Source organism: Muntiacus reevesi, chromosome 5, assembly GCF_963930625.1.
Source record: "Muntiacus reevesi chromosome 5, mMunRee1.1, whole genome shotgun sequence".
NCBI lineage: Eukaryota > Metazoa > Chordata > Mammalia > Artiodactyla > Cervidae > Muntiacus > Muntiacus reevesi.
Window position 1 is genome coordinate 53218808 of NC_089253.1, and position 25631 is coordinate 53244438.

Here is a 25631-nt window from a genome sequence, read left to right on the forward strand (position 1 = left end):
GAACGGGCTTAGAGCCCAGCTGCACTCTGAAGGCTTGTGGGTTGTGCACGTCTCTCCCAAGTGGAGAAACAGAGGAGGCGCGGATGCGAGCTGCCCACGCCTTTGTCTGTCTCTCCTTGGAGATCTCCAAGGTTTGGGATGACTGGCTTTTCTCTTGGGCACCCTTTGCTGACCAAGCAAAGCCCTTCAAGTCCACCCAGATCGCCTCTTGAGTTTAAGGCTGTTTCCTAGAGGACGTGGTTGCCATCAGCTGAGGATCACAATACGCTGCCAAAACAGCTGCAGCTCCCTTATTCGGGGGGATGCCCCAAAGACTGTACACTTCAGGCAGTGCTCAAGTTGCTCTTCCCCCATCACCCCTGTGATGAAAAAAGCCCAGGGGCTCCCCAGTGCCCTCGGGACGAAGCGAGACCTCTGCTGGTTTGGCTTGGTCCGTTCCGTGACTTCCCGAGAGGGGAAGCCCTTGCCCACAGCTGTTAATTCTTACCAGGACCTGCTGCTTCCCAGAAGGACCTGGTGGCTCTGTGCCCGGCCTTTGGGGCCCCTTTCCTTGGCACGTGGAAGGCACAGGCGACACGTCAAAAAATCAGCACTCTCCCTCCTGCTCAAATCTCTTGCGGCCGGCGAAGGAATCTCATGTCCATCGGGCCCAGACTCCCCGCTCCTGGTGGCACTCTGGAACCCAGGAGCAGAATTCAGAAACGAGGCTCTCGGTCTGGTCTGCAAGTCCAGCCCCACCTGCTGCAGTTCCCAAACCTCCCTCAGGCACTTTCCACAATGAGGACTCTGGCCATATCAACAGTCCACCTGTGCTACTATTTATTTAATATTCCTCTTCAAAGAGATTTCTTTTATTAAACTTAAACTTATGTTAGAGGGAAAAGTTTCAATCCTTGAATAACCATTGATGTACTTAGGATTTTTTCCCTTGACACACATAATTAATATTTAATCTCTAAAATTAAAAAAGCAGTAGAGCCAGGCGTTGTTTTAAAATCCTTTCTGGTGCCCTCAGTGGGCAGCAGAGACTGCTCTCTGGTCACCCAGTGCCCCGAATACCAGCGCCATGGGTCCAGCCACTCCTGCTGGGCGCTGTGATCAGTGGAGAGAACTGCAGGGGTACCAGGAAGGAAATTCCAGCCACTGACACTTAGACCCATGTGATTCTCCAGAGGAGGGGTGGATCTCTGACACTTAGACCCATGTGCCTCTCCAAAGGAGGGGTGGATCTGCGCGTACGGACAAGGGGTGGTGCCAACAGAGACAAGTCACTCAGTGGTACATACAAGACAATCCATTTGTACTTTGCACGCGTGTGTGTGTGTGTAAATGTGTGCGAGAGTGAGGGCCTGCAGGGCACCCAGCCAACTGCTGGGAGAGATTTCACCTTGCGGGGGGGCGGTGACCAGGGTACAGTGAGAGAACCCTTGACTTTTGCGGTTTGCTTCGGGGCTATTTGAATATCCTGATGCTGTCCAGATGGTTCTAGTGTTCTAAAAGGTAATACCTATTTTCTTAAAAGAAAGACCCCTGGCCTGGATGACAGGAGAGCTCAGTTCTAGTTCAGACTGTGTAGATGACATTGTGGACATGTGACCGGCACAAGCCTCTTAGCTTCCCTGAGCCTCAGCTTTCTCCTCTGAGCAATGGTAGTTCTGTGGCTCCAGCGAGAAGACGCAGGCGAAAGCATGTTGGTGTCACCGTAACATTCCAGGGCTGTCTCTGGTGTCTTCAACAGCCTTACTGGATTTTTTCTTTTTAATCATGTCACCCTTTGATGGAAACCCCTGGCCGCTTCCAATACCCTCAAAATCAGCCTGAATCTGGATTAGCACACAAAACCCTTCAGGGGCTGGCTCTGCCTACTCTCCACACTAGCAGAAAGATGCCCTCTTCTGGACATAAAACCAGGACACCACGGTTTTGTGGTTTGGCGGGTACTCTTGCCCAGGACACGATTATCCCCTTCTTCGCGGCCTCTTATTGCTCTGCTCTGTTGATAAAACGACTCAAGACCCTGTCCGCCTTCACCAAGGGACACGGGATGGCCGGCTGGCCTTTCAGCCCTCCGGGTCAGGCCGCCCGGCCCCACCCGCAGCCCCCTCTGTCCCCGCCTCGCAGGGCGCCCGCTGCAGTCGCCTCCCGCGGCCCCCGCAGCCGCGGAGCAGTGACCCAGCTGGCCCGGAGAGCCGGGTTCCCTGGCCCCCGGCCCTGTCCTGTCTCCGCGGCCGCACCTCCGTGCCCCTGCCCTGCCCCTGCCGAGGGCTCGCTTCTCCGGACCCTTCAGGGGGATGCCCCGGACCCTTCAGGGGGATGCCCCAGCCCCCAGCGCCGCGCCACACGCCGAACCCAGAGCCGCCACACGGGGGAGCCACGGAGCCGGAAGCGAAGACCCGCGGAGACCGGGTCTGCTGCAGAGGCTGGGGCTCCCTAAGGCGCACTCCCGATGGATGCGGGTGCGCCTCTCCAGGGATTCTGGTCCTGGGTCTCCTCTGAAACGCTCTAAAGGTTTATCAGGCTGAATTGCGATAACAACGTCAGCTAACATGTTGAGGCACACCACGTGCTCCGTCTGCTGCTTTTATCAGTTATTGAGAGAGGGGTGCTGAAATCTCCAACTCTAATTGTAGATTTGGCCACTTCTCCTTCCAGATCTATCTTGTACTTTGAAGCTGCATTATTCAGTGCGTAAGCACTCAACATTACAGTCTCTGGATTAATTGACCCTTTTCATTATGAAATAAACTTCTTTATCTTTGGCAATATTCTTTGTTCTGAAATCGACTTTGATGTTGCTATAGCCACTGCGGCGTTCTTTTGATTACCATTAGCATGTTGTTTTTTTATCCACCCTTTTATTTTAGGCTATTTGTGTCTTTATATTTAAAGGTCATGTCTTACAGAAAGCAAGTAGTTGAATCTTGTTTTTCTTAATCCAATTGGATCATCTCTGCTCTGAGTTATTTAGTTCATTTGCATTTAGTGTGGTTATTGATATAATTAGATTTGAAGTCTATCATCTCACTGCTTGTTTTCTATTTGCCCTGTTTGTTCTTTGTTTCCTTTTCTTCCTTCTTTTGGATTAATCGAATACATTTTACAATTCTATTTTATCTCATTTGTTGCCAGGCCATCCACAGGTGCCAAAGGAAGGGGCCAGTGCCCAGCCACCTTGCTCCCCCACCACAGATTTCCCTCCACGCTCTAGAAGCCAGAAGTGCTGGCCAAAGCTGTCAGTGATTCCACTCCACTCAACAGCTGTCTCTAACAGGGGCTGCCCTAAGGCCTGTCTGATGGCCCAGGGGAGCTCAGTTCTGATCAGACAATGGGAATGGCTTCCCAACCAGGAGGCTCTTGATATCCTGGCTCCAAGCAGGGCCAGAGCTCTAGCCCTTGCTTCTCTAGAAATGTTTACATTCTCTGGAGATGTATCTCTGTGCCCCCACAGCCCCACCCACTCATCCCAGCCTAGAACCAGCAGGTGCCTGAGATGACCTCTGGCTGGGCCAGCTCGGCCTGAAGCCCTAAGGAGGCAACAAGCCTCTCTCTCTAAGTAGTGCAAGAATTGTTCACACATCTCACGTCTGTGACCACATTGCCCTGGCTCCTGGAGGACTGAAGAGATCACGTGAGGGATGGGGTTGTTGGTCAGAGACATCTTTTATGATTCTCCAGTTCCCCTCAAGGAGAGCAGCTAGAAGGCCAACTCCCCAGGCCTGCCTCAGACCCAGCAACAGCCCTGCAGGGCCTCCGCCTCTTAGTCTGGCTGATCTAACCGCCTTCGGTGTGCATGTCAGGGCCCTAGCGCAGCTGGCAGCCTGACAGCCCAGCCAGCGAGGCGTAGAGAGGGCCAGGAGCCCCGGAAAACTGACTGTGCCCTCAGTCAGCCTCAGTGGAGCTCAGCCGCATACCTCTCACAACAGGAAGTCATCCGGGGGAAGCTGAGCTCTCTGCTGGGCCCACGGTCTAATGCTGTCAAACGCTGCTCTCAGGACACGGGGTGGCAGTAAGGTTCACCCCAGAGAGGGCATCTGAGAAAGGCTGCTTCCGAGAGGCGCTGGGAAGGTGGGGGAGGTGTGGTCGGCGGCGGTGAACCTGCGTCAGGAAGCGGGGGACACAGGAGGACTCTGACGGGCAGAGGAAACCGAGAGCAAGGCCACGAGAGGGGAGGGCGGCTGCTGGGTCAGGAGGCGAACGTGTGCCTGTGAGGAGGGCTGCCTGAGTGTGGCTGGAGGTGGACATGGCTGTAGGCTGGGGACATGCTATGAAGGGCCCTGAAGGGCCTGCTCCGGGGTTTAGGATATTGTTGTAGGCACTGGGGCGTCACTGGAGGCAGGACCACTGTGGTGGAAAACTGTCAGACACGGAGGCTCTGGGTTTGAAATCTGAACCCACTCTTTATTTGCTCTTTGGCTTTGGGCAAATCAGCCATCCTGAGTCTCATTTCACTCATCTGTAAAACACGTTCTTACGCAGTTGTGACAATACACAGCCTTGATGTACTCCTTTCCCAATTCTGAACCAGTCCCCTATTCCATGTCTGGGGGATTATGTGCAAGAATGAAGTATATGAGAGCTCGGGAGCTCCAATATGACATCCTATTTCATGTTGTTTGGACTGGCTGTTAGGAGAAAGCAGGGACTCTGTGTTCTTCAGAACACCCAGTCTAGTGCCTGCCATGTAGAAAGTGCTCAATAATCATTTGTTGAATAAATGAATCAGCTTGATACTATGTCTTGATCCTCAGTACCTACTCAATAATTATTAGTTGACATCTGAATGGGAAGATTTTATGATCAGATCATACAATTCCTGATCAGATCGCGGTCTAGACGGGTAACTTTGGCAACAAGACAGCAGGGAGTTTGGAGGAGTCAAGATGGGAACAAAGGAAATTATTGGAAGGCCTTGCAGTAATCTGGGTTAATGGCATCTATCAAGATAGGAAATTCTAAAGAGGGGGGAGGGGGAGGCCCCGAATAGTCAGCTCTGTTTGGACCTGTTGAGAGTGAGGCCATAGTGGGCAGGGCTGGGTACCTGATGAAGCATCCATCTGGACTACCTGGGGGAGAGGGCATCATGAGACAGGTCAAGTGTGGTTGAAGCCATTGGCCTAGACTCAGCTCCCAGGGACAGTGTGAACACATGGGGGTGGGGGTGGAGGAAACAGTCAGTGAACTCTGGAAAACCCCAGTGAGCCAAAGGGAAGACAGGGTCATAGGCAGACGGAGAAGGCGGCTCCTGACTTGTCTGCCACAGACGCCAGTGTCAGGCAGCGCGACTGTTCGGAGAGCGGTCGGGGGCAGGTTCTGCATGCCGCGCGTGTACCTGTGCAGTGCATTCCAGGGCCCGGGTCTGGAGTCAGACCAGCTGGGCTGATGTGGCTCCACCGGGAACGAGCACGTCTGACTGAGTGCAGCTTACTCGACCTGCCAGAACCTCCTCTCCCACTCTGTAGAGATAGTGAACTGTAGCTTCCTCTCCAGTTTGTTGTAGGGATTAAATGAAATGAAGCACATAAAGTTACTAGGACAGGTTCTGCACAAGGCGGCTAATGATCACTCCAAACGGTTTCGGGGGTGGGTTGGCACCTCACTCGGTTTTCGGCCTCTGAATATGTTTGTCGCTCATGAGGCCCCAAACCTGATTTCTGGACCCTTCCATGGGTCCTGGATGAGGAGACCTGAGGTCCAAAGTTGTTGAAGCTCCCATAGCAAGCTAGAGCTGGAGCTGGGCCTGGAATACCAGCCCCCTGGCTTCCATTTTTGTACCACAGCTTTCCTGGAACACAGACTCACAGGGTGGATTTGACAAGGGGTCTGGCCACATGTCAGGATGGCATTTGAGAGAGGAAGAAAGTTTCAAATGATGTCTTCGTCATCTGACGCTCTGAGACAGGGAAGTCACCCATCCACCACTTCAATGGGGCTTTCTGAATCCCCATCCCCACCAACAGCAATGCTATCATTGCTCTGGGGCTCTGGATGCTGCAGCTTCAGGTCCAGACTCCTCTTCCTGGGACCAGGGACAAGAAGAGCTAGTTCTACCCTTCGCGTGTTCACTCCCAGAAGCATGGAGGGCTGTTGCCTGGGCTCTTCCTGCTGCCTTCTCCCCTCCCCTGGCCAGGTTATCACCACTGTTGATTATTCACAGGGAAGAGGTGCAGACAGACTCACTGGACGCTGAAAGGAATTCAGTCTTCCTCCCTCTGGGACTATGGAGCTTCAGTCTGGATTTTTCCTCCCAGAGGCTGGCCAACTTGTTGTATCACACGTGATCTTTGCTGGCTTCAGAAGAGTCCCAGGGTCCTCACCAGCACGGTCTCTGCTTTGCTCGGCTTCCTTCCAAGCCTAGATTCATTGACAGGTGGAGTATGGTAGACATACAGACACTAACTAGGCTTTGAAAATATCTTGAGCTATGATGGACCATATCGCTTCCCTCAGTTTCCACATCTGTGAAGTGGGAGTAAAACCTGCAATCAGGGTTGCAGAGCAACACAAGTGATGAGGGGAAGGGACTTTGACAAGCCCTATTCAGGTGTCAATTTTCATAATATTTGAGCTGGCGGGAGCAGAGCCCTAAAAGAACACGGTGTCACTCAGGCCTTTTCCTAAGTGGATCTGACATCTAAGTGTGCCACTCACAAGCAGAGACTCACGCTGACTCCTGGGGCACTTCGGCTTGTGGTTCAAAAAGCTTGTTATTGGCTGGATTTTGAGACTGTACATTTTGAATGTGTAGTGCTGCAGTTGCTCTGCAGAGGTCAGTGTGTGCTCCAAGGACACAGTGTGGCCCGAGAACCTGGGGCCTGTTTTCCCCTTGAATACTGAATTCCCACTGAGCAAGGAGGTTCCTTTTGTAAGGAAACATGTGTTCTTTCACTGACAAAGCAGGGAGGCTGTTGCTGATGACCCAGGGGTCATGCAAAGCCCCCTCCCTGCAGGAGTCATCATCCTTACATTGACCTTGGAGGTGCTGATGAGGCCAAAACCAGCTTCCTTTCCCTGGACCATAGTCTCTGGGGTGAACCCCCCCCCAACAAAGTGAAAGTCGCTCAGTTGTGTCTGACTCTTTGCGGCCCCATGGACTATACCATCCGTGGAATTCTCCAGGCCAGAATACTGAATTGGGTAGCCTTTCCCTTCTCCAGGGGATCTTTCCAACCCAGGGATCAAACCCAGGTCTCCCACTTTGCAGGCAGATTCTTTAACCAGCTGAGTCACCAGGGAAGCCCAAGAATACTGGAGTGGGTGGCCTATCCCTTCTCCAGCGGATCTTCCCAACCCAAGAATCGAACCGGGGTCTCCTGCATTGCAGGCAGATTCTTCTACCAACTGATTATCAGGGAAGCCTCACCAGACAAAACCGTCTTTGAAATACTCATTTGAAAAGCAGATTGCTCCAAAACCTACTTTCAACCCCACTAACGTGCATTCTTCCCTGAAAACACCCGGTAACTCACCCCAGCCCCCACCCCCACCTGGTTACCTCCACCTGTTATCTCCCGGCTTGGGAGGCAGCTACTGGTATCCGTCCTGGAGCTGGGCAGGTTAGTGGGCCGCGGTGCAGGCTTTCAGCTAGCTCGTGTTCATGCCTGCCAGGCGCTCGCGGGCTTCTGGAAAAAAGACTGTGTGGGAGGCTGGAGCCAAATTGGGCTGCAGTTGAAACCATCCTGAGCACTGAAGGATTTGACTAAGAGGGAGGAAGAGGGCTCCTCGCAAAAGTAGCCAGAGCTTAAAATGGAGCTGGCAGCTTGCAGTCTGGGGGTTGAGTCTAGCCGCTAACCCAGCTTGTGCCCCAAGACTGGATGCTTTTTGCAACTACAGGAGACAAGGACTTTGAGAAAGTCCTGATAAGCCCTCTCAGCCACTCTCTGGGCATTTCCAGGGCCCCCAGGGGTCCCCAGGCCATCAGACTCCACAAGCATGGCACCCCTGGCATTGCTAAGGTCTGCAGGCTTGTTTTCTGTTCCCGAGACTCCGAGCCCCTCTCTGCTGAAAGTCGGCAGCACACACAACACATCAGTGCCATCTCTTCTGAGGGATGGCATCACGCTGACAAGAGCACAGGCCCTAGGACTGCAAAGACCGGGTCTGAGTCCCAGCACACTTGTCCTACCAATGTGACTCTGAGCTTCAGTTTCCTCACCCGTAAAAAGGGAATAATAATCTCTATCCCGAGGCTGTTGGGAAATGACAGACTGCATGTAAATCACCAGGCACACAGAGTAACTACTGTAGATGAAGGATTTGAAGGATTCAGCCCCAGTCGAGGAAGGTGTCCCTTCATCCAGTTCTAATGGAGAAATGTAATTGAGTTGTCCTTGATGAGATGACAACATCTGGCAAAGACCCCTCTTGGCCAGACCCCGCACCCCTCCCCTTCCGGAATAAAATGCACTAATAACCTGGGTGTTGTCTGCAGGCGCCTTTAGAAACCTGAGGCTTCCTGGGGGCAAGTTCCTGGGGTGGGTGGAAGGGCCTGCTTACTCTGCAGATTACTGTAACTTTGCATCTGATTTGCATATGCTTGGAGGTGGGGGCGCCCTGCAGTTTCTTCTGGCATTTCCGACTTAAAATATTGCTGCTTCTCCAGGCAGACCAGATATTGATTTTCTTCTTCTGCAGTCACTTCTCTAACCACTCCGAGGGTCCTGGCTCCTTCACCCAGGGAATGGGGAATGAGAGGGTGGCTGAGGCAGAGGCTGGGGGGAAGGGAGGCGCGACGGCGTGGGCCTTCGAGCTCCTGCTACTCCTGAGCCCCAGCCATCCTGGGGGAGGAGGAGCCGCGACCAGGAGGATGAAGGCAGCACTGAGGGCATTTTCTCCCTCGGTCCACCCCAGTCCATTTCCGCCCCGCATCCCTGCTCTGACTCGGGATGCCCCGGGTCCACTTGCCGGTGTGGTCCAGCGGCAGGGTGGGGACGCGCAGGCCTGGGGCGGGAGGACCCGGAGGGGCGTGGCGACCGCCGGGGCCTGGAGGAACCTTGCGAGAGGAAGTGGCTTCCGAACCCCTCTGCGCAGCGCGAGGGGCAGGAGCGGCGCAGAGGCGGGGGCCAGGCCGAGAAAGGGCTCCGCGCGGGGTGGAGCGGGGCGCCGGCGCGGAGGGCGCGAAGGCGCAGATGCCTAGTGAGCTGCAGAGCGAGGTGCGCCGCGCGGCGTCCGGGTCTGACCGCCTCCAGGGGACAGGTTACCCCGCCGCCTGAGCCCCTCGGGCCCCAGTGTGAAAGGCGAAACGCCGGCGCCGGGTCCGCTCGGCCGGGTAGCGGACTCGCTCCCCGGCGGGGCTAGAAGCTCGCGCCGCGGCCGCCTGGGGAAGGGTCCCCGCCTCCCTGCGCCGCACCCGGAGCCCCCAGCAGATGCGCTCGCTGCCTCCGGCCGGGGCTCCGGGCTAGATGACGGTGGACAGCAGCATGAGCAGTGGGTACTGTAGCCTGGAGGAGGAACTGGAGGACTGCTTCTTCACCGCCAAGACCACCTTCTTCAGGAATGTGCAGAGCAAACGTCCTTCGAAGGTAAACGTAATGATACAGGAGGCTTTCACTGGGCGGAAGCAAGCTCTGCGGTCTAGAAGGGAAACCGGGCTCCTGGCAGACAGGCTGTCGGCGTCTTACCGGAGCAGGTGGGCAGTTGCCCTGCGGGCCCTCTTGAACTTGATGACTGAGCCGACCCCGGGTTGGATCCTTTGGGGACCACTGGCAAACACTGGTCTTTTTTTTTTTTTTTTTTCCTAATGTTCTTTTCAGCATTTCCTGTCCCCGGACCTTTTCAAAATGGCTCTCTAGGATTTGGGGACCGCGCCTGGCTTCTGGTTGGGTGACATGCTCACCTGTGCCTGGGAGGGTGACCTTCCCCCAAATCCGAGCTCTGAAGCTCCAGGTGGCAAGTGGATGGTTCCCTGTCCCTCAGTAAGATAACTTCGCTAGGTTGAGACTTCCGTGTTGCAGATGGCCAGAAACCATCTTAAAACTCAGCCCAGCAACTTTGCAGAAGTCCAGGGTGTTTTTAGCAGTAAACTAAAACTTCTCTCCTGGGTCATTGTGCTGCTACCATTTTGACTTCCTGAGCTAGCTAGGGGTAACCTAAAGGGGTTTGCATGTGTCCTCTCGTGCGGCCCTGTGTGCTAGACACCCAGCTCACCGGAGGCCCCTGGCCGCGCTCTCCCAGTTGCAACCATGTGTCTGCTGCTCGGCAGTGGTGGCAGAGCTCTGTTTATTTATTTGTTTTGTTATTTAGATGAGAGGGCGCCAAGCCAGGTCCTTGCCTAAATGGGCTTGTATGTAGACAGAAGTGAGCGGTTACATTCTACAGGTGTATGCAGGCTCATAATTAATTCAGCAGTCCTACATCGAGTCAAATTAGCTAAAAACTTCCCCAGGCCTGACGCTGGGGCCCCCGTAGTTAATGATTCATCCTGCCTGTAGGCCCTACATTTGCTGGGTTCTGCCCATCGAACAAATGCACCATGAGAGGATGCCCAAGGGTCAGCAGAGGAGTTTTGATTTTAGTGTTCAGAGAATCAACTAGAACAGGCCTGTGTTCTGGGGTACACCTTTGAGAAACTGGGACAGGGGGTAAGGAGGGCTCATGCGGAAGGCATGGCTGCTAAGGGAGGGTGTCCAGCTCTCTCCTGGGGCTCCTGCCTCAACGTGTATACCCCCTTCTACCCTCACCCCCACCCATACACATATTTAAGGGCACACCAGCTGTCTAGGGTCTTTATTTAGGCCAGTGGATCTCAGCCTTAGCTGCATGCTGGAACTGCCTACTGAGCTTTAGAAAATATGGGTTCTTGGGTTCCACAGCATGGGAGTCTGATTTCATTGTTCTGCAGTGAAGCCTGGGCATCAAGATTTTGAAAAGCTCCCCTGTTACTTCTGAGATGCAGCTGAGGTTGAGAACCATTGCCCTAGAGAGTTTTGCTGCTGCCGGGTAGGAAATGGTTCCTGTTTTTAGAACAAAGTTTAGCTGCTGCACTTGCTGCCAGCCAGGCTGTAAGCCCTCAGCCCTAGACGGTGGGCTTTTTGTGCGATTGGGTAGAGGAAGGGGCGCTGCAGAGCTGAGGCTTCTTTCACATGGCAGATAAAAAGGGTAAATGTTTCTGGTGATTCTTGGGAGAAATAGAGATGTTTTTACAATAAAACATGCAGAGGGCTTCCCTGGTGGCTCAGATGGTAAAGAATCTGCCTACAATGCAGGAGACTGAGGTTCGATCTCTGGGTTGGAAAGATCCTCTGGAGAAGGAAATGGCAACCCACTCCAGTATTCTTGCCTGGACAATTCCTTGGACAGAAGAGCCTGCTGGGCTACAGTCCATGGGGCCACAAAGAGTCGGGCGTGACTGAGCGACTTACACTTTCACTTATTTTTCATGCTGGCGTGGGGAGGTGACTTGTTTTTTGGCCCAAATAGCCTTCTCTCTCATTCTCCCCCAAAACCCTTTCCAGGGATCACTCTTGAAAACACACCTTCGGCTTTGCACCCACGTCACCTCTTTCTTAGCGACATTGACTCCAGCTTGGTCTGGTTCTTGAATCTGTTGCATGGCATGAGGTCTCTGCACAGCCCCCACCTTCTTTCTGCAAATTTGTAAGCCCTCGGAGGGCAGGAATCCCTTCTGAGAAATGGATGTTGTTGAGCCCCACACAGGGTGATAAGGACAATGCCTCAAAGAGAGAGAGAGATGGACATGGCCTCTGCTCAGCTACAGTGTGTGTGGAGTCTTGACTGAGATTCAGAAACACTGTTGGAGACATCTTCCTCAGCACCAGCCTTGCCGTCTCTACAGCCCTCTCCACGGAGCCAGGGGGTGCAGGGCCGCCTCTCGTGGGGGAGCCGGCACTGGGTGGCCCCACTGGCTGTGACGGGGTGCGTGTGTCTGGTGTAGGAACCGGGACGCTGCATCCACATATCTGAGTCTCCTGTCCTACGTGCTTTTCCACCTTTAAAAACACTTCAGATCTCTCTTCCCCTCGGAGCCACTTCTAGAAACAGTTTCCAAGAGATCGGCCTTATCCTGGCCCCATTCTGACTCCTATCAATGCTTTTTTCCCTACCCAGTATGAGCTCCCAGGAGAATTTCCCCTTCCTGTCTCCAAGGAAAGGCGTTTATGTGTTTCCCGGTCGCCGAGAGACTGAGGCCCCATTCAGGAAAGGCCCGAGCCGGCGTCTATAAATAGCCTTGTCAGAGCAACCTGTATCTGCCAGTCTGTCGTGTGCCTGGCTGGAGCGGAGCCGTGGGGGGAAGCCTCCCGCTGTCCTGGAGCCTTCACTGGCCCAGCCTCCAGGGAGCTCCCGAGACCTCTGTCCAACCCTTTCGATGGGGGGCAGGAGCGTGGGGGAGAGAGGGGCCATGCTCAGCCAGGAGGCCCCGAAGGTGGAGCAGCAGAGGAAGTGGGCACAGGCCCTGGGCCCAGCTGGTTCCCTCTGTTCAGAAGGCAGCAGCTCCCTGGGGCCCCAGGCCTCCTCTGAGATGGCCACAGAGCCCCAGCTTTCAGGCTTTGTTTTGGGGGGTGGAGGTGGTGCCCTGCGGGAACTTCTCCCTTGGCTCCTGGGCCTGATTAGGTTGCTTACCCTGGATTGTGTCTCCAAATGGGGCCCCCGGTGGCTTGGGGGATCCCCACCGAGTGCTCAGAAGTGCAGACCAGGCAGCTCTCCGGAAGGCGTCCATACGGTCACCCGGTCCACGACCTTGGCGTCGGGGTGGGGGTCATTTAAGGCCACACAGCAAGTTCCTGATGGACCCCCAGGGTTGGAACCTGCATCTCTCGTCTCCCAGCCCGGAGGTTTTTCTGCTTTAGGCCCACAGAAGGCAGGGTTTGGTGATTTGTGGGCCTGGTGCCTGGGGTCTCTGACCCCCCCTGCCAGCTGCCCCTGTCTTCCCGTCTGGGATCTGACCCTAGAGGGGAGGCCGGCTCCACCCTCCTTGGTTCCCCAGATGCCTGCAGGGGGCAGCAATTTCGGGCTCTGACCTCTGAGCAGGAACACAGACACCCCGAGTTTTTTCTGCGTGTTCTGCAGGCTCTGGGACCTCAGGCACCACCCAGACCATTGGGCTGAAGGCTACGGGGGCACAGAAAGCCTCCTGCTTGCACAATGTCTGAGCTGGAAGGACCCGAGTCTAGCACCTCTGTTTACAGATGGAGAGGCTGAAGCCAGGAGGCACGAGGTGCTCACCAGACCAGACATCTGGCTGGGTGGGGTCGCTTGGACACCTTGTCAGGAGCTCTTCTGGGTCTTCATCACTCAGTGGGTGACAGGGACAGTCCTTGTCCTCTCAGAGCCTTCTGCACAGTGCAAGAAGCCAGACAGCCTCAGGCTAGGAGAGGGGTACGGGGCCTTCCATCCCTCGGTTCCTAAGGCGCAGTGCGGCCCAGAAACGTTCATTCTACACTTGGTACCAACGGGGCTCCCTGCCTCAGTCCCAGAACCTTACAAGTTCTTCTTTGCATCTTCTTCTAGTACTGCTTGCTGTATCTTTGTCGTGTGTGTTTCCTTTGTGGATACGGAGGCAGAAGGCTGGGCTCTATCTGTGGTTAAATATTGTACTTAAGCACAGCCGGAATGCATTCCCACCCCCCACCCCCCACCCCGGGCCCTTCCTGGCCTACATTGACACCACTGATTATTGAAAAGTTTAAGGAAGATGCAAAGGGGAAGGGAAGCAGTTGCAGAGGTCACAGGATGAAGCCACGCCCAGCCCCATCCTTGCACTTGCCTCCTCTCCTCTTGCCTGGCTGCTTGGCCCCTCCGTGGACAAGGCTCTGTGGTTCCAGGGACGTCATGCAAGCCTGACCCATCAGGGAAATCCCCATCTCTTCCCGCCTCCGTACCTGCCCCTGAACTTCTTGGCGTGAGAGATAAAGGACACTAAAAATAAGTTAGTTCCAACTTTGAGCAATAAAAATAAAAATCTTCAGCACTGTTGGGCCATATCACTGCCATTTTGTGTGCTTTCTGGGAAGCCTGCCCAGCCCACCACTCACTTCTCCATGCTGGCAGGGCCCGCCATAGCCTCCCTCTGGGGCTGGAGTCTGCGGTCCCCTCCTGGGGGATTGGCGGCCTGCTGCTGCTCTGGCCCGTCTCAGCGTGCCTTTTCTCCACGAAGATGGTAAGCTGTGTAAGATCAGGACCCGCGTCCCCTGCAGATGCTGCGTAGCACCAGCCGCTGGTTACAGAAGCTGGGCTTGCTGAATGCGGGTCGAGTTTCGATGCCACGCCATCTCTCTCACATCCTGTGTGATCAGGATGGACTGACATGTCACAAACAGCCCCATTATTTTCAGTCATCAGGTACAGCAGACGCTTATTTCCCTCACGGGAGATTCTGTGGGTCAGGCCCGGAAGCAGTGTGTGTGTGTGTGTGTGTGTGTGTGTGTGTGTGTGTGTGTGTGTGTGTGTGTGTGTGTGTGTGTGTGTGTGTGTGTGTGTGTGTGTGTGTGTGTGTGTGTGTGTGTGTGTGTGTGTGTGTGTGTGTGTGTGTGTGTGTGTGTGTGTGTGTGTGTGTGTGTGTTCTAGCCCCTACGCCATTGGCCAGAACTCAGTCACGTGGCCGCTGCTAACCACAGGGAGGTTGAGAAATGAAATACAGCTGTGAGCGCAGGTGGACAAGGAAGCCGGTTGTGGTGAACACTTAGCCGTCTCTGCCGCGCATCCCTCCTCCCACCTCTGCCCAACCACCTTGGGAAACTCTGCTTACTTGCTCGGTGAAGGGCTGCAGCCTTTGTCTCTTTGACTTTGTACATCTCCAACTGTCACCGAGGAGGTGCGATTCCTGGGGTGGGCGACCCTACCTCCCCCGGCGACCCTGGGGATTTTGGAGGAAAGGTGCCTTTCCTTACTCAGCATTGCGCTGGTTCCTCTTAGCATCCGAAGCCGTCAGTGGTGCTCACGGGTTGACCCTCGCCACTGACATCGGAATTCTCTCTTTGGATCACTTTTTGATAATGGACAGTCGAGGGCCCCACTCTAGACATCTTGGCTCCTGCATCTTTGAACGTAGGACCCTCAAATCTGCTTTTTCAAAATACTTCCCGCTTGGTGACTCTCATAGAAAGTCTGAGAACCACCTGTTTAGGAAATATTTGGTAATCGATGGCTTCAGTTGGAATTAAGATGAGCATTTATGACAGATTTCTAGCCTGGAAGCCCAGGAGGTAAAAGGCTTTGTCCCTGGTCACTCATCTAAGTGGAGACAGCCCCGAGAACTCAAAGCCCCGTGTCCCTGCTCAGAGCAGGCTGCATTACTCTCAGCACCTTACGCTGGCAGGGATGTTGAGGGGATAATCCTCGGTGATCGTGACTGGTTCATGATGGAAAGGAAGCCGCATGGAACTGTAAGCCAGGTCCTGGCTTCTCAGCTCAACTCCAGCTCTTAACTGAGGGGCTGTGGCCAAGACACTTCCACCCTCCAGACTGGGGCACTTCATCCGGTCCTTTTAACAAGTGTCATGTGAGCCTGTCCTTTTCTTCTGTAACGGAGAGTCCTTCCCCACTTTGCATGGGAGCAGAGCCTTCTTAGCAGTTTCTCATGGGACTGGCAGAGAGAGATCCTGACTGCTAAGTTCTCTAAACTGTAAGGACTTCCCTAGGGTGGGGTTGGGAAAAAGGGCCTGAATGGTTGACACGAGCTCCTCCAGAACCACCTGGGGCTTGCTCAAGACATCCTCCCCTTTGTGTTCCAGATTCCTCCACTCCCACTCAACCCTTTCCCTTCACGCCTTTAGACTTTATCCAGACTTGGCCCTCTTTTCCCTCTAAAGTCACAGCTCAGTACACAGGTAACACCCATTCACCTATGTTGTTTTGGGAGAAGAAAACTTTACATGGCTCTGAACCCTGAATCCCAGCCCTTAGTTTACACTGCCAGACTGGACGCTGGATCCAGGTTCCCAGCCGTGAGCGGGACAGGGAGGCGCCAAGAGGCTCAGCCTGGTGCCCGGCAGCCTGTGTTCCCAGCCCTCTGCTGACCTTGACTCGCCAGGTCACCCACACCTGAGCTTCTCAGCTCTGGGACCCTCCTGTGTGGGGGACCCACACCTGTCTTCATTCAGGACCTCATTTCCTCTTCTGAATGGCTCAGTTTACCCATAAGATAGCACCCCAGTCCTGGCAAGGCATATTCTCTGGGGATAAGAGGACCCGGTCCATTTGCCAGGAACCAGGGGCATTTAATCTCAGAATCAGGAGGAAGAAGGGCGCGGTAGAGGCGGAAACCTGCAGGTTGGATTTGCTGAGCCTGCGGCTTGTGTCCGTGGTTCTGTCCTGGTTCCCATCTCTCCTCCTCCCCCACCCCACCCCAGCTTTACGTGCAGCTCCCCAGCCTACACCCCCATCTCACTTCTCTTCTTAGCTGTAGAATGAAGTTTTCTGTAGCCTGTCAGAGGTCTCTCACGCCCCTCAGATGCCTACAATTTACTGTGTCCAAAACCAGCTCGTGGCTTTGCCCCTGACTGATTTCCCTCCCTGTCTCCGCCTCGTCCTCCTGCTCCCCCACCTTTGGGAATCTCCCCTCTCATGCCTTCCATCCAGCCTGTCACTGTGGCTTCTGCCTCCTCAGTGTGGCCTCCTTTCTGTCCCCCACCCTGCCCTACCCAGCTGGGGGCTTGCCACCTCTTCCCGAGACGCTGCAGGAGGTCGACAACCAGTTTCCCTTCTGTTTCCTCCCCTCCGTGTACCCTGCGTTCGGCAGCGTATCACTCTGGCATCCCAAAGCTTTCAGAGCCTCCCCCTTGCTTCTAGAGCAAAGTCCACCCTGGTTCCTGCCTGTTAATGTTGCATCCAAAACGCCGCTATGCCTGGCTCAATCAAAACGCTGTGTTTTTAATTTTCTTATAACACGGGGCAGGGGGTTGGGGGACACAGAGATGGATAAAATGTATCAAGACCTGTGGCCCCAGCCACACAGTGCAGCAGACCCCAGCTCCCCTTCCCCACCCGTGAAGGGTCTGGATGGGGGCCGTGGGCCGAGGGTCTCCTGGGGGAGGACGCTGTGTCGCCCTGCAGCTATGTGGCTTTCATCAGGAGATGGTGACAGCTCCCAAGATGGGGGGATTGGGGACTGGCCCCCAGAATCAGAGGGTCTGGGGGTAAGTGACCCAGGAGGGGGCTGGGGATGGGCTGGCAGCGACCGGACTGCAGCCGCCTGGGGAGGGTGAGAGGAGATCAGCTTCGCCTCTGAAAAGCGGGAGCTGGAGGAGGCTGTGATGGGTCCTAGAGCCATTCCCTTGTTTCTGAGCAGGCCTGCCCGTGGCTCCCACAGGCCAGGGAGGGAACCTGTGCTCCTCACTCCATTGTCCTCCAGCCCGTTTATCAGCCCTTCCTTGTCCATGGCGCTACACAGCGTGGCTCCAGCTGGTTGGACCCCTGCTGCCCATGAGGCTACAGTCCTAGGTTAAAAATAATAATAAAGCGGGGCGGGGGGCAGCAGCATGTTTCCACCCAACAGACCACACTGGCAGAGTTTCTGTTGCTGTCAGGCCAGAAGGCTGGCACGTTCAACGAGGTCCTGTGTGAGAGGGGCTCAGCCCAGGGCGAGACCCACACCCACGCTTGCCCAGCTCCAGGACACACTCTCCCCACCACACACGTGGTGTCTCGGGTGAGAGTCAAGTTCTTTATTTTTTAATTCGAACATTTATTTATTTAAAAAAAATTTTTTTTCATTTATTTTATTAGTTGGAGGCTAATTACTTTACAATATTGTAGTGGTTTTTGCCATACATTGACATGAATCAATCGGATTTACATGTGTTCCCCATCCCGATCCCCCCTCCCGCCTCCCTCCCCATCCCATCCCTCTGGGTCTTCCCAGTGCACCAGCCCTGAGCACTTGTCTCATGCATCCACCCTGGGCTGGTGATCTGTTTCACCCTTGATAGTATACTTGTTTCAATGCTGTTCTCTCAGAACATCCCACCCTCGCCTTCTCCCACAGAGTCCCAAAGTCTGTTCTGTACTGAAAGACTCCAAACAACCTCAGGTATCCCAGCCCTCGTCTGCTCGCCTGCCACAGGAAGCTGTCTTTATCTCGTTCGTTCTTTGCCTGCTGTGGAAATCCAGGCCGTTTTCCCCTGTTCGGGCCTTGGGAAACTGGTCGCCAAACACCATCAGCATCCCTTCACCAGTGTCTGGTCAGCGAGTCCTGCCTTCTCCTCATTGCCTGGCTCTCCCCAGGTGCGAGGGGTGGTGTTGGGCCGCCCCCCACACTGTGGGGTGCGGGGGCTGCAGGGACCAGCCTTGCAGCAGAGGATACAAGGCCGGGCCCTCTGTTGGCCTGAACACGTGGAGAGGCCGCAGATGGGTATGACCTCCACAGTCAGGCATGGCTAGGAAAGTGTGTGTTAGCGAGGAGGATGGGCGAGCTGCTGGGTCCCAGTGTGCATAGAACATTTCCAGTTGCAACTTGATGCTTGCTTCTTTCTGCTCCCCGAAAACCACCATGTCCTCCTCTCCTACCCCTCATTTTGATGGTCTGTAATTTTCTAGATGAGGAACTGTGTCTTGTTTGGCACGGTGTCCCCTGCACGTGGCAGGCACTAAATGCATGCTTGATAAAGGAGGAGGGGGCTTGGAGGTTCCTCCCCACAAAACTTCTTTCCCTAAGGGGTGGCGGGCGCTCCCGGATGGCACACCACAGTACTTTAGGCCGAGCGTGTGAAAGCGGATCTCGGGACTGTGAGAAAGGGAAACTTGCTGAGATTCGGGATGCGGAATCAATGGATTTTTCCAGTGACTCTGAAAAGAAAAATCTCACTGAGTGAGCAGAAAATGCAAGGACAACTTTCCAAACACAGAGCGGCCCCTCCATCCCATCTGTGATTGCTCAGCTGTTTGCCCTGGAGGGCGAGGGCGGGCAGCGCTGGGTCACTAAGCAACTGGGCCCTGGCACCTGCTGGCAAGAGTTGGCCTGGCCCGTCCTCTGGTGGGGCCTCCCAGGGGTCGGGGCAGAGGGCCCGTGTGCGGGGGCGGGAGAGCCTCGGGGATTTCTCCTGTCTGCCTTTCAGCTGTGGGAGTGGCAGGGTGGGGAGGGAGGAGTCGGTACACGGCTCCCTTGCTTCACTTTCCCAGTTTAATTCTAAGCAAGTGAAGACCCCAGGTTGGTGATCCCAGTAGTTTGAGCATTCTCAGACAGCCCAGCTGGACTGGGCAGGGACCCCAGGCCCTCAAGTGGGCCCAGCAGTGGGCCTGGGAACCCATGCCCCTCTGAGTGACCTCAGGAGGCCTGCTCCCTGCTCTCAGCCTCACTTTCTCCTTCTGTAATATGGGGAGACTCGGCCCTCCAGGGGAGAGTAACTGCTAGAGAGGGCCCAGCATCTGGTTGCAAGAATGCATGGAGAACTCCTGGGTTTGGGAGGATAAAGGCCATTTTGAGAAATGCAGATGGGGGTTGAACTGTAATGTGAGGAGGTAGGGTTCTCAATAGGGGTGTGAGGAGTCGTAAGGCTCTGTTCACAGAACAGAGAGACGGCAGCAGCCGGGGTCTGCTGGGAAATGGTTAGAATTTAAAATAATAATAATTATTGGGCCTTGATGTGTGCCAGGCATTGTTCTAAGTGTGGAGACTCATTTAATCCTCACATTAACTGCAGTTGCCCCGTGAACAGTGCAGGTTTGAACTGCATGGGTCCACTTGCCTTCAGATGGTTTTCAGTAGTAACTACTATGGTCCTACATGGTCTGTGGTTAGCTGAGTCCACAGATGCAGGGTACTGAGGGCCCACCATGTGCCATATGCCGTTAACCCCAGCACTGGTTAAGGGTCAGTTGTACATACAGTTTTCATTTAGCAGTGAGGAAACTGAGGCACTGAGGGGGGTCAGAGGTCCCGTAGTAGCAAGGGGCAAATCCAGAACTTGGGCCTGAGTGACCTAACGCCAGGGCTGCCAGCCCCTAAACTGTCCTGCCTCTCCTGTAGCTCTTTCCAGAATTACCCAAATAACTGAAGCCCCAGCAGTGAGGCTGGAAGATGCCCACAGACGTAACCCCGTGTCAGCAGCATTCGTCTTGGAGACACTTTGCCAGGCCATTTAGGAGAGAGGAAGCCAGATGTTCCTGCTGCCCCTGAGCCTTTCGGGCACAGTGAGAGGACACACATGTGGAAACACTCTGAGCCCCTCAATAACCAACCGAGACATGTTTCATGTCAGGTCATCTCGGAGCCCTGAGTGGGTGGGTTAGCAGGGCAGGCAGCTCAGGGTGAGAGCGTGTTTGGGGGCCAGTGGTGAGGCTTTGGCTCCCAGCACCAGCCCAGCCTGCAAACCTGAAGACTCAGATGGGGCTTCTGGCTAGAGGGGAGCCAAGAAGGGCCCACTCCAGTGGCAAGGCAGCGAGCTGGTACCCCAGCCGCCCTTGCCCCCCTGTCAGGCATGGCCATGCAGGGGCAGAGAGCTGAGTGTTGGCCCCCACGTGCCGCTCACCACCCTGGAATTCTCTCAATCATTTATGGTGCTGGATGCCCTGTCCAGCGCATGGTGGGAGAAAGAGGCGCCTTCTGTCCTAGTGCCCGTGTCCTGGGAAGGGGCCTGTGATTAGAACACATGAGTTAGGGAACTTCCCTCATGGTCCAGTGGTTACGATTTAACCTTCCAATGCACGGCGGGGAAGGTTTGATCCTTGATAGGGAAGCTAAGATCCCACATGCCTCGTGGCCAAAACACCAAGACACAAAACAAGCAATATCAACAAATTCAATAAAGACTTTTAAAATGGTCCTCATTAAAAAAAAAAAAAATCTTAAAAAAGAACACATAAGCTGGACTCCTAGAGCCACCCATCTGTCACAGCCCAGGGACTCTACAGGGCTCTCAGAGCATGCGGGGTCCTAGAAGCGGAGGAACCCTGTGTTGAAAGTATTCACGTGCAGAGACGTCAGTAGGTGAGAACAAGGAAAGCATTCTGCGATGGGGATGGGGAGCTTTGATGGCCAGCCAGTCCCCCGTTCCCAGCTCGGGAGATTCAAGAGAACCCCACAACTCTGTGTCCTGCAGAAACCGTGTTGCCCCGAATCTTCCTTTTCCTGTCACAGCACCTATCTGGGGCTGTATGAGCTAGCAAACCAGGGTCGCTCCTTGCCAGAGGCCAGCGTGACGGGCTTGGGGCAGAGCATCTGAAGCAGATGGGAAGTGTCCGCTGCTGGAGTCACCCCACGACTCAGGTTTCTGCAGAGTGTGTCTGATGGGACCCCCTTTCAGATCCCTGAGCCCAGGCTTCTGGGTGGCGCCCGAGCTCCCCCCTGGAGGGTCAGCTAAGAAGCTATGTGACCTTCTCCTGGCTTCAGCGACTGCTCTGAGCAGCCGGGGCCGTCCAGATCACCCCAAGGCTTCAGCCACTTCTCAGCACAACCAGCAGGAGAGTGGCCGGGCCTGAGAAGAGAGTCTGGTCCCAGAAGCCCTGGGAGGAGGCCCCGCTTGCTTAGAAGTAGGATTGACTCCTCATTTTCCTGGAATAGAGAAAGTAAAACACACTCCCAACTTTAAAGAACTAGATGAATCCAGCTGGTTACATGGCCTCCCGGTTCCCCTGCCTTGGAATCTTCTTTTTTAAAATTGTTTGCTAGAATTTTGTTAAGGATTTTTGCATCTGTGTTCATCAGTGATATTGGCCTGTAGTTTTCTTTTTTTGTGGCATCTTTGTCTGGTTTTGGTATTAGGGTGATGGTGGCCTCATTGAATGAGTTTGGCAGTTTACCTTCCTCTGCAATTTTCTGGAAGAGTTTGAATAGGATAGGTGTTAGCTCTTCTCTAAATTTTTGGTAGAATTCACCTGTGAAGCCATCTGGTCCTGGGCTTTTGTTTGTTGGAAGATTTTTTATTACAGCTTCAATTTCCGTGCTTGTGATGGGTCTGTTAAGATTTTCTGTTTCTTCCTGGTTCAGTTTTGGAAGGTTATACTTTTCTAAGAATTTGTCCATTTCTTCCAAGTTGTCCGTTTTATTGGCATATAGTTGCTGATAGTAGTCTCTTATGATCCTTTTATTTCTGTGTTGTCTGATGTGATTTCTCCATTTTCATTTCTAATTTTGTTGGTTTGATTCTTCTCCCTTTTTTTCTTGATGAGTCTGGCCAATGGTTTGTCTATTTTATTTATCTTCTCAAATAACCAGCATTTAGTTTTGTTGATTTTTGCTAGTTGCCTTTGTTTCTTCTTCATTTATTTTTGCCCTGATTTTTATTATTTCTTCTCTTCTACTAACCCTGGGGTTCTTCATTTCTTCTTTTTCTAGTTGCTTTAGGTGTAAAGTTAGGTTATTTATTTGATTTTTCTCTTGTTTCTTGGGATAAGCTTGTATTGCTATGAACTTTCCCCTTAGCCCTGCTTTTACTGACCCCATAGGTTTTGGGTTGTCGTGTTTTTATTTTCATTCATTTTTATGCATATTTTGATTTCTTTTTTTTATTTCTTCTGTGATTTGTTGGCTATTCAGAAGCGTGTTGTTTAACCTCCATATGTTTGTATTTTTTTTTTTTAATGTTTGTATTTTTAATAGTTTTTTTTTCCCTGTAATTGACATCTAATCTTACTGCATTGTAATCAGAAAAGATGCTTGAAATGATTTCAATTTTTTTGAATTTACCAAGGCTAGATTTATGGCCCAGGATGTGATCTATCCTGGAGAAGGTTCCGTGTGCACTTAAGAAAAAGATGGAATTCATTGTTTTGGGGTGAAATGTCCTGTAGATATCAATAGGTCTAACTGGTCTATTGTATCATTTAAAGTTTGTGTTTCCTTGCTAATTTTCTGTCTAGTTGATCTATCCATAGGTGTGAGTGGGGTATTAAAGTCTCCCACTATTTTTGTGTTACTGTTACTTTTCCCTTTTATACTTGTTAGTATTTGCCTTGCATACTGTGAATCTTTTTTAATTGTAATAATAATATATATAAATAACATATATATATATTACCATTTTAACCATTTCTAAGTGTGTATTTCTGTGGCATTAAGCACCTTCACATGATTGTACCACCATCATCATCGTCCTCTCCGGAACTTTTGCATCTTCTGAAATCTGTACCCGTTAGATTGTAATTCCTCTTTGCTTCCTCCCCACAGTGCCTGGCAACCACTCTTCTACTTTCTGTCTCTTTGATTACTCTAGGAACCTCATATAAGTGGAATCATAAGGTGTTTGTCTTTTTGACTCGCTTCTTTCACTTAGAATAATGTTGTCAAAGTTCATCCATGTTGTAGCATGTGTCAGAATTTCCTTCGTTTTTATGGATGAATGATATTCCACTGTGTGTATGTATCGCATTTTGTTTATCCAGCTATCCATCAATGGGTTGCTTCCACATTTTGGCTATGGAGAGCCATGCTGCTATGAACATGAGTGTGCAAATCTCTGTTCAGGTCCTGCTTTCACTTCTTTGGGTTTATATTCAGAAATGGAATTGCTGGATAATATGGTAATTTCATGTTTAATCTTTTGAGGACTACCATACCATTTTCCATAATAGCTACACCATTTTCCATTCCCACCAGCAATGTACACAGGTTGTTATTTTTCTGTGTTTTTGTTAATAGCCACCCTAATAGGTGGGAGATGGTATCTTGTTGTAGTTCTGATTTGCATTTCCCTAATGACTGGTGATGTCAAATATCTTTTCATCTGCTTACTGGTCATTTGTATATCTCCTTTAGAGGAGTATCTATTCAAGTCATTTGTCCATTTTTAATGGGACTGTTGTTTTTCTCTTGTGAATTATAGGGGCTTTTTATATATTCTGGATCTTGATTCCCTTGTCAGACATATGATTTGCAATGCAATCCTCTTTAAATTGACTCTAAAAGAGCCAAGTCCAGTCTTTGACAGGATTGGAGTCTAGGCCAAGATATGGGGACCACTCACTCACCCTGCCTACCACCTTCCCTGATTCACTCTGCAGTGCTCTAGTTCTGGGTTCCCTGGGAATACAGAGATGGAAATGGTACAGTTCCTGGCGTTGGGGTGCCCATGGTCTACTGACGGAGATAGGCTTAGACAACTCATGCTACTATGTAGAAGATGAAGCCAGTGCTGGAATAATTAGGGCATAAGCTGCTGTTGTTGAAGAATCCACTAATCCTAGATAGAAGTGGAGGATTAAGGAAAGTATCTCAGAAAGATACGTCAGTTCCAGGGGGGCAAATTCTCTCAGATGAAGAGGAAAAGCTCTCGTCCTGAATGACCAAACTAAGACGTCAGGGAGACTGAGGGGAGACAGGGACCTAGAAGGAAACCCGGTGAGGAAAACTAACTGAAAAATAGACTTTCTCATGGCCTAGAACCTCCTGAGGGCATGAGAGAATGACCCAAGGGAAAACTCCTGTGGCCCCTGAAGCAGCGTGGGTGTCAGCCTATTCTGCCTGGATTCACACTTTAGACCTCTGAGCTACAAAGAGGGGCCTGCTTCATGAAGGCCCAGGAGAGGGGAGAACAGGAATGGAAGGAGTTTGCATCATCTACCCTTGGATCTAGTGTGCAGGCATCTCCTCTGGTTTCTAGTTATTGTCCCAGGAGTGAATAGATAGTGCCGTGGAGCAGGACTCCGCTAGGCCCTGTAGACAATTCTGGAACCTTTTCATTTCCCTAGATTTGTTTTTGGGGTTTTGTGTGTATGTGCACATGTGTATCATATTGCTTCTTGGTGTTTTATTCATTAAGCAAATATTTAATGGCCCCTCCGGTGTGCCAGGTGCTATTCTAGGAACTGTGTCTGTGAACAAGGTTGTCTCTGCCCTTACGAAGCTTCCATTCTGTGTCCAAGCTGCAGGGACGTGTGCTGATCTTGAGAGGAAGCCCACGCACCTGTGTCCAGGCCAGGCTCGGGGAGGGACAGGCACAGGGACTGTCCGGAACACCTCCAGGGTGGAGTACAAGGACACAGCTTTACAGAGGACAGAAGAACAAGCAGTGTCCTGGGGCCCACAGGAGACAAAGAAAGAGAGGGAGGGAGGCCCTCTAGGACTGAGAGGGGGCCCTAGGGGCTAGGGTTTGCCCAGGACTGTCCTGATTTTACACTGAAAGTCCTGCATCCTGAGAAAACTCAGTCCCAAGCAAACTGGGACAGCTGCTCACCCTACCTGGGGCTTGAGCTGAAGGCACCCCCTGCTTATCCAGGGGCCTGAAATATTTGAGGAACCCACAAAAATATTTTAATTCCTTTTAAAATCAGGGGAAAAAAATGAACTTTTAAGTTGAAGGAAGTACTTTATGACATTAATGTATTGTCATACATTATACCAATTGTAACATATAATCTCCAATACCTTTTTATGGAGAAAAGGGCCTACAGCCCTGAAGAGGAAAGTAGACACCCAGGAGTCATAATGTGGGCCAGACTGAAAGGCCGGCCAGGGGTCCAGGGTCAGGGGACGAGGACTCCACGTGGGATCAGTCCCCGCAACCAAACTTCCCTTTGCCCTCCAGATGTATGACTACTGATCCTGCTGGTGGGTACCATGGGTGGGTGCTGGCTGCCATTCATTGAGCACTTACTGTGTACTTATATGGTGCTGAGCACTTCCAGATGTGCGATCTCAGTCCGTCTCTGCAATAAATGTATAGGGAAGACCTGCTCATCTGCATTTCTCAGGCAAAGCAACCTGAGTCTCAGTGAGACTGACTCGCCCACGTTCATGGACGACC

At 52.6% G+C, this 25631-nt stretch overlaps 1 protein-coding gene across 2 annotated transcripts in view; it reads left to right on the forward strand.

Moving 5' to 3' along the window:
* Positions 1-25631, forward strand: part of RASSF5 (Ras association domain family member 5) — a 73728-nt gene that overhangs the window by 32804 nt on the left and 15293 nt on the right. Inside the window, exon 1 of one of the 2 annotated variants that reach the window (XM_065936692.1) lies at positions 9059-9518. The exons of the other annotated variant lie outside the window; for it this stretch is intronic. Coding sequence (XP_065792764.1) covers positions 9399-9518 — 120 coding nt within the window. The 5' untranslated portion in view covers positions 9059-9398. Of the gene's footprint in view, positions 1-9058; positions 9519-25631 lie in introns of those variants that run through there. 2 annotated transcript variants of the gene reach the window in all.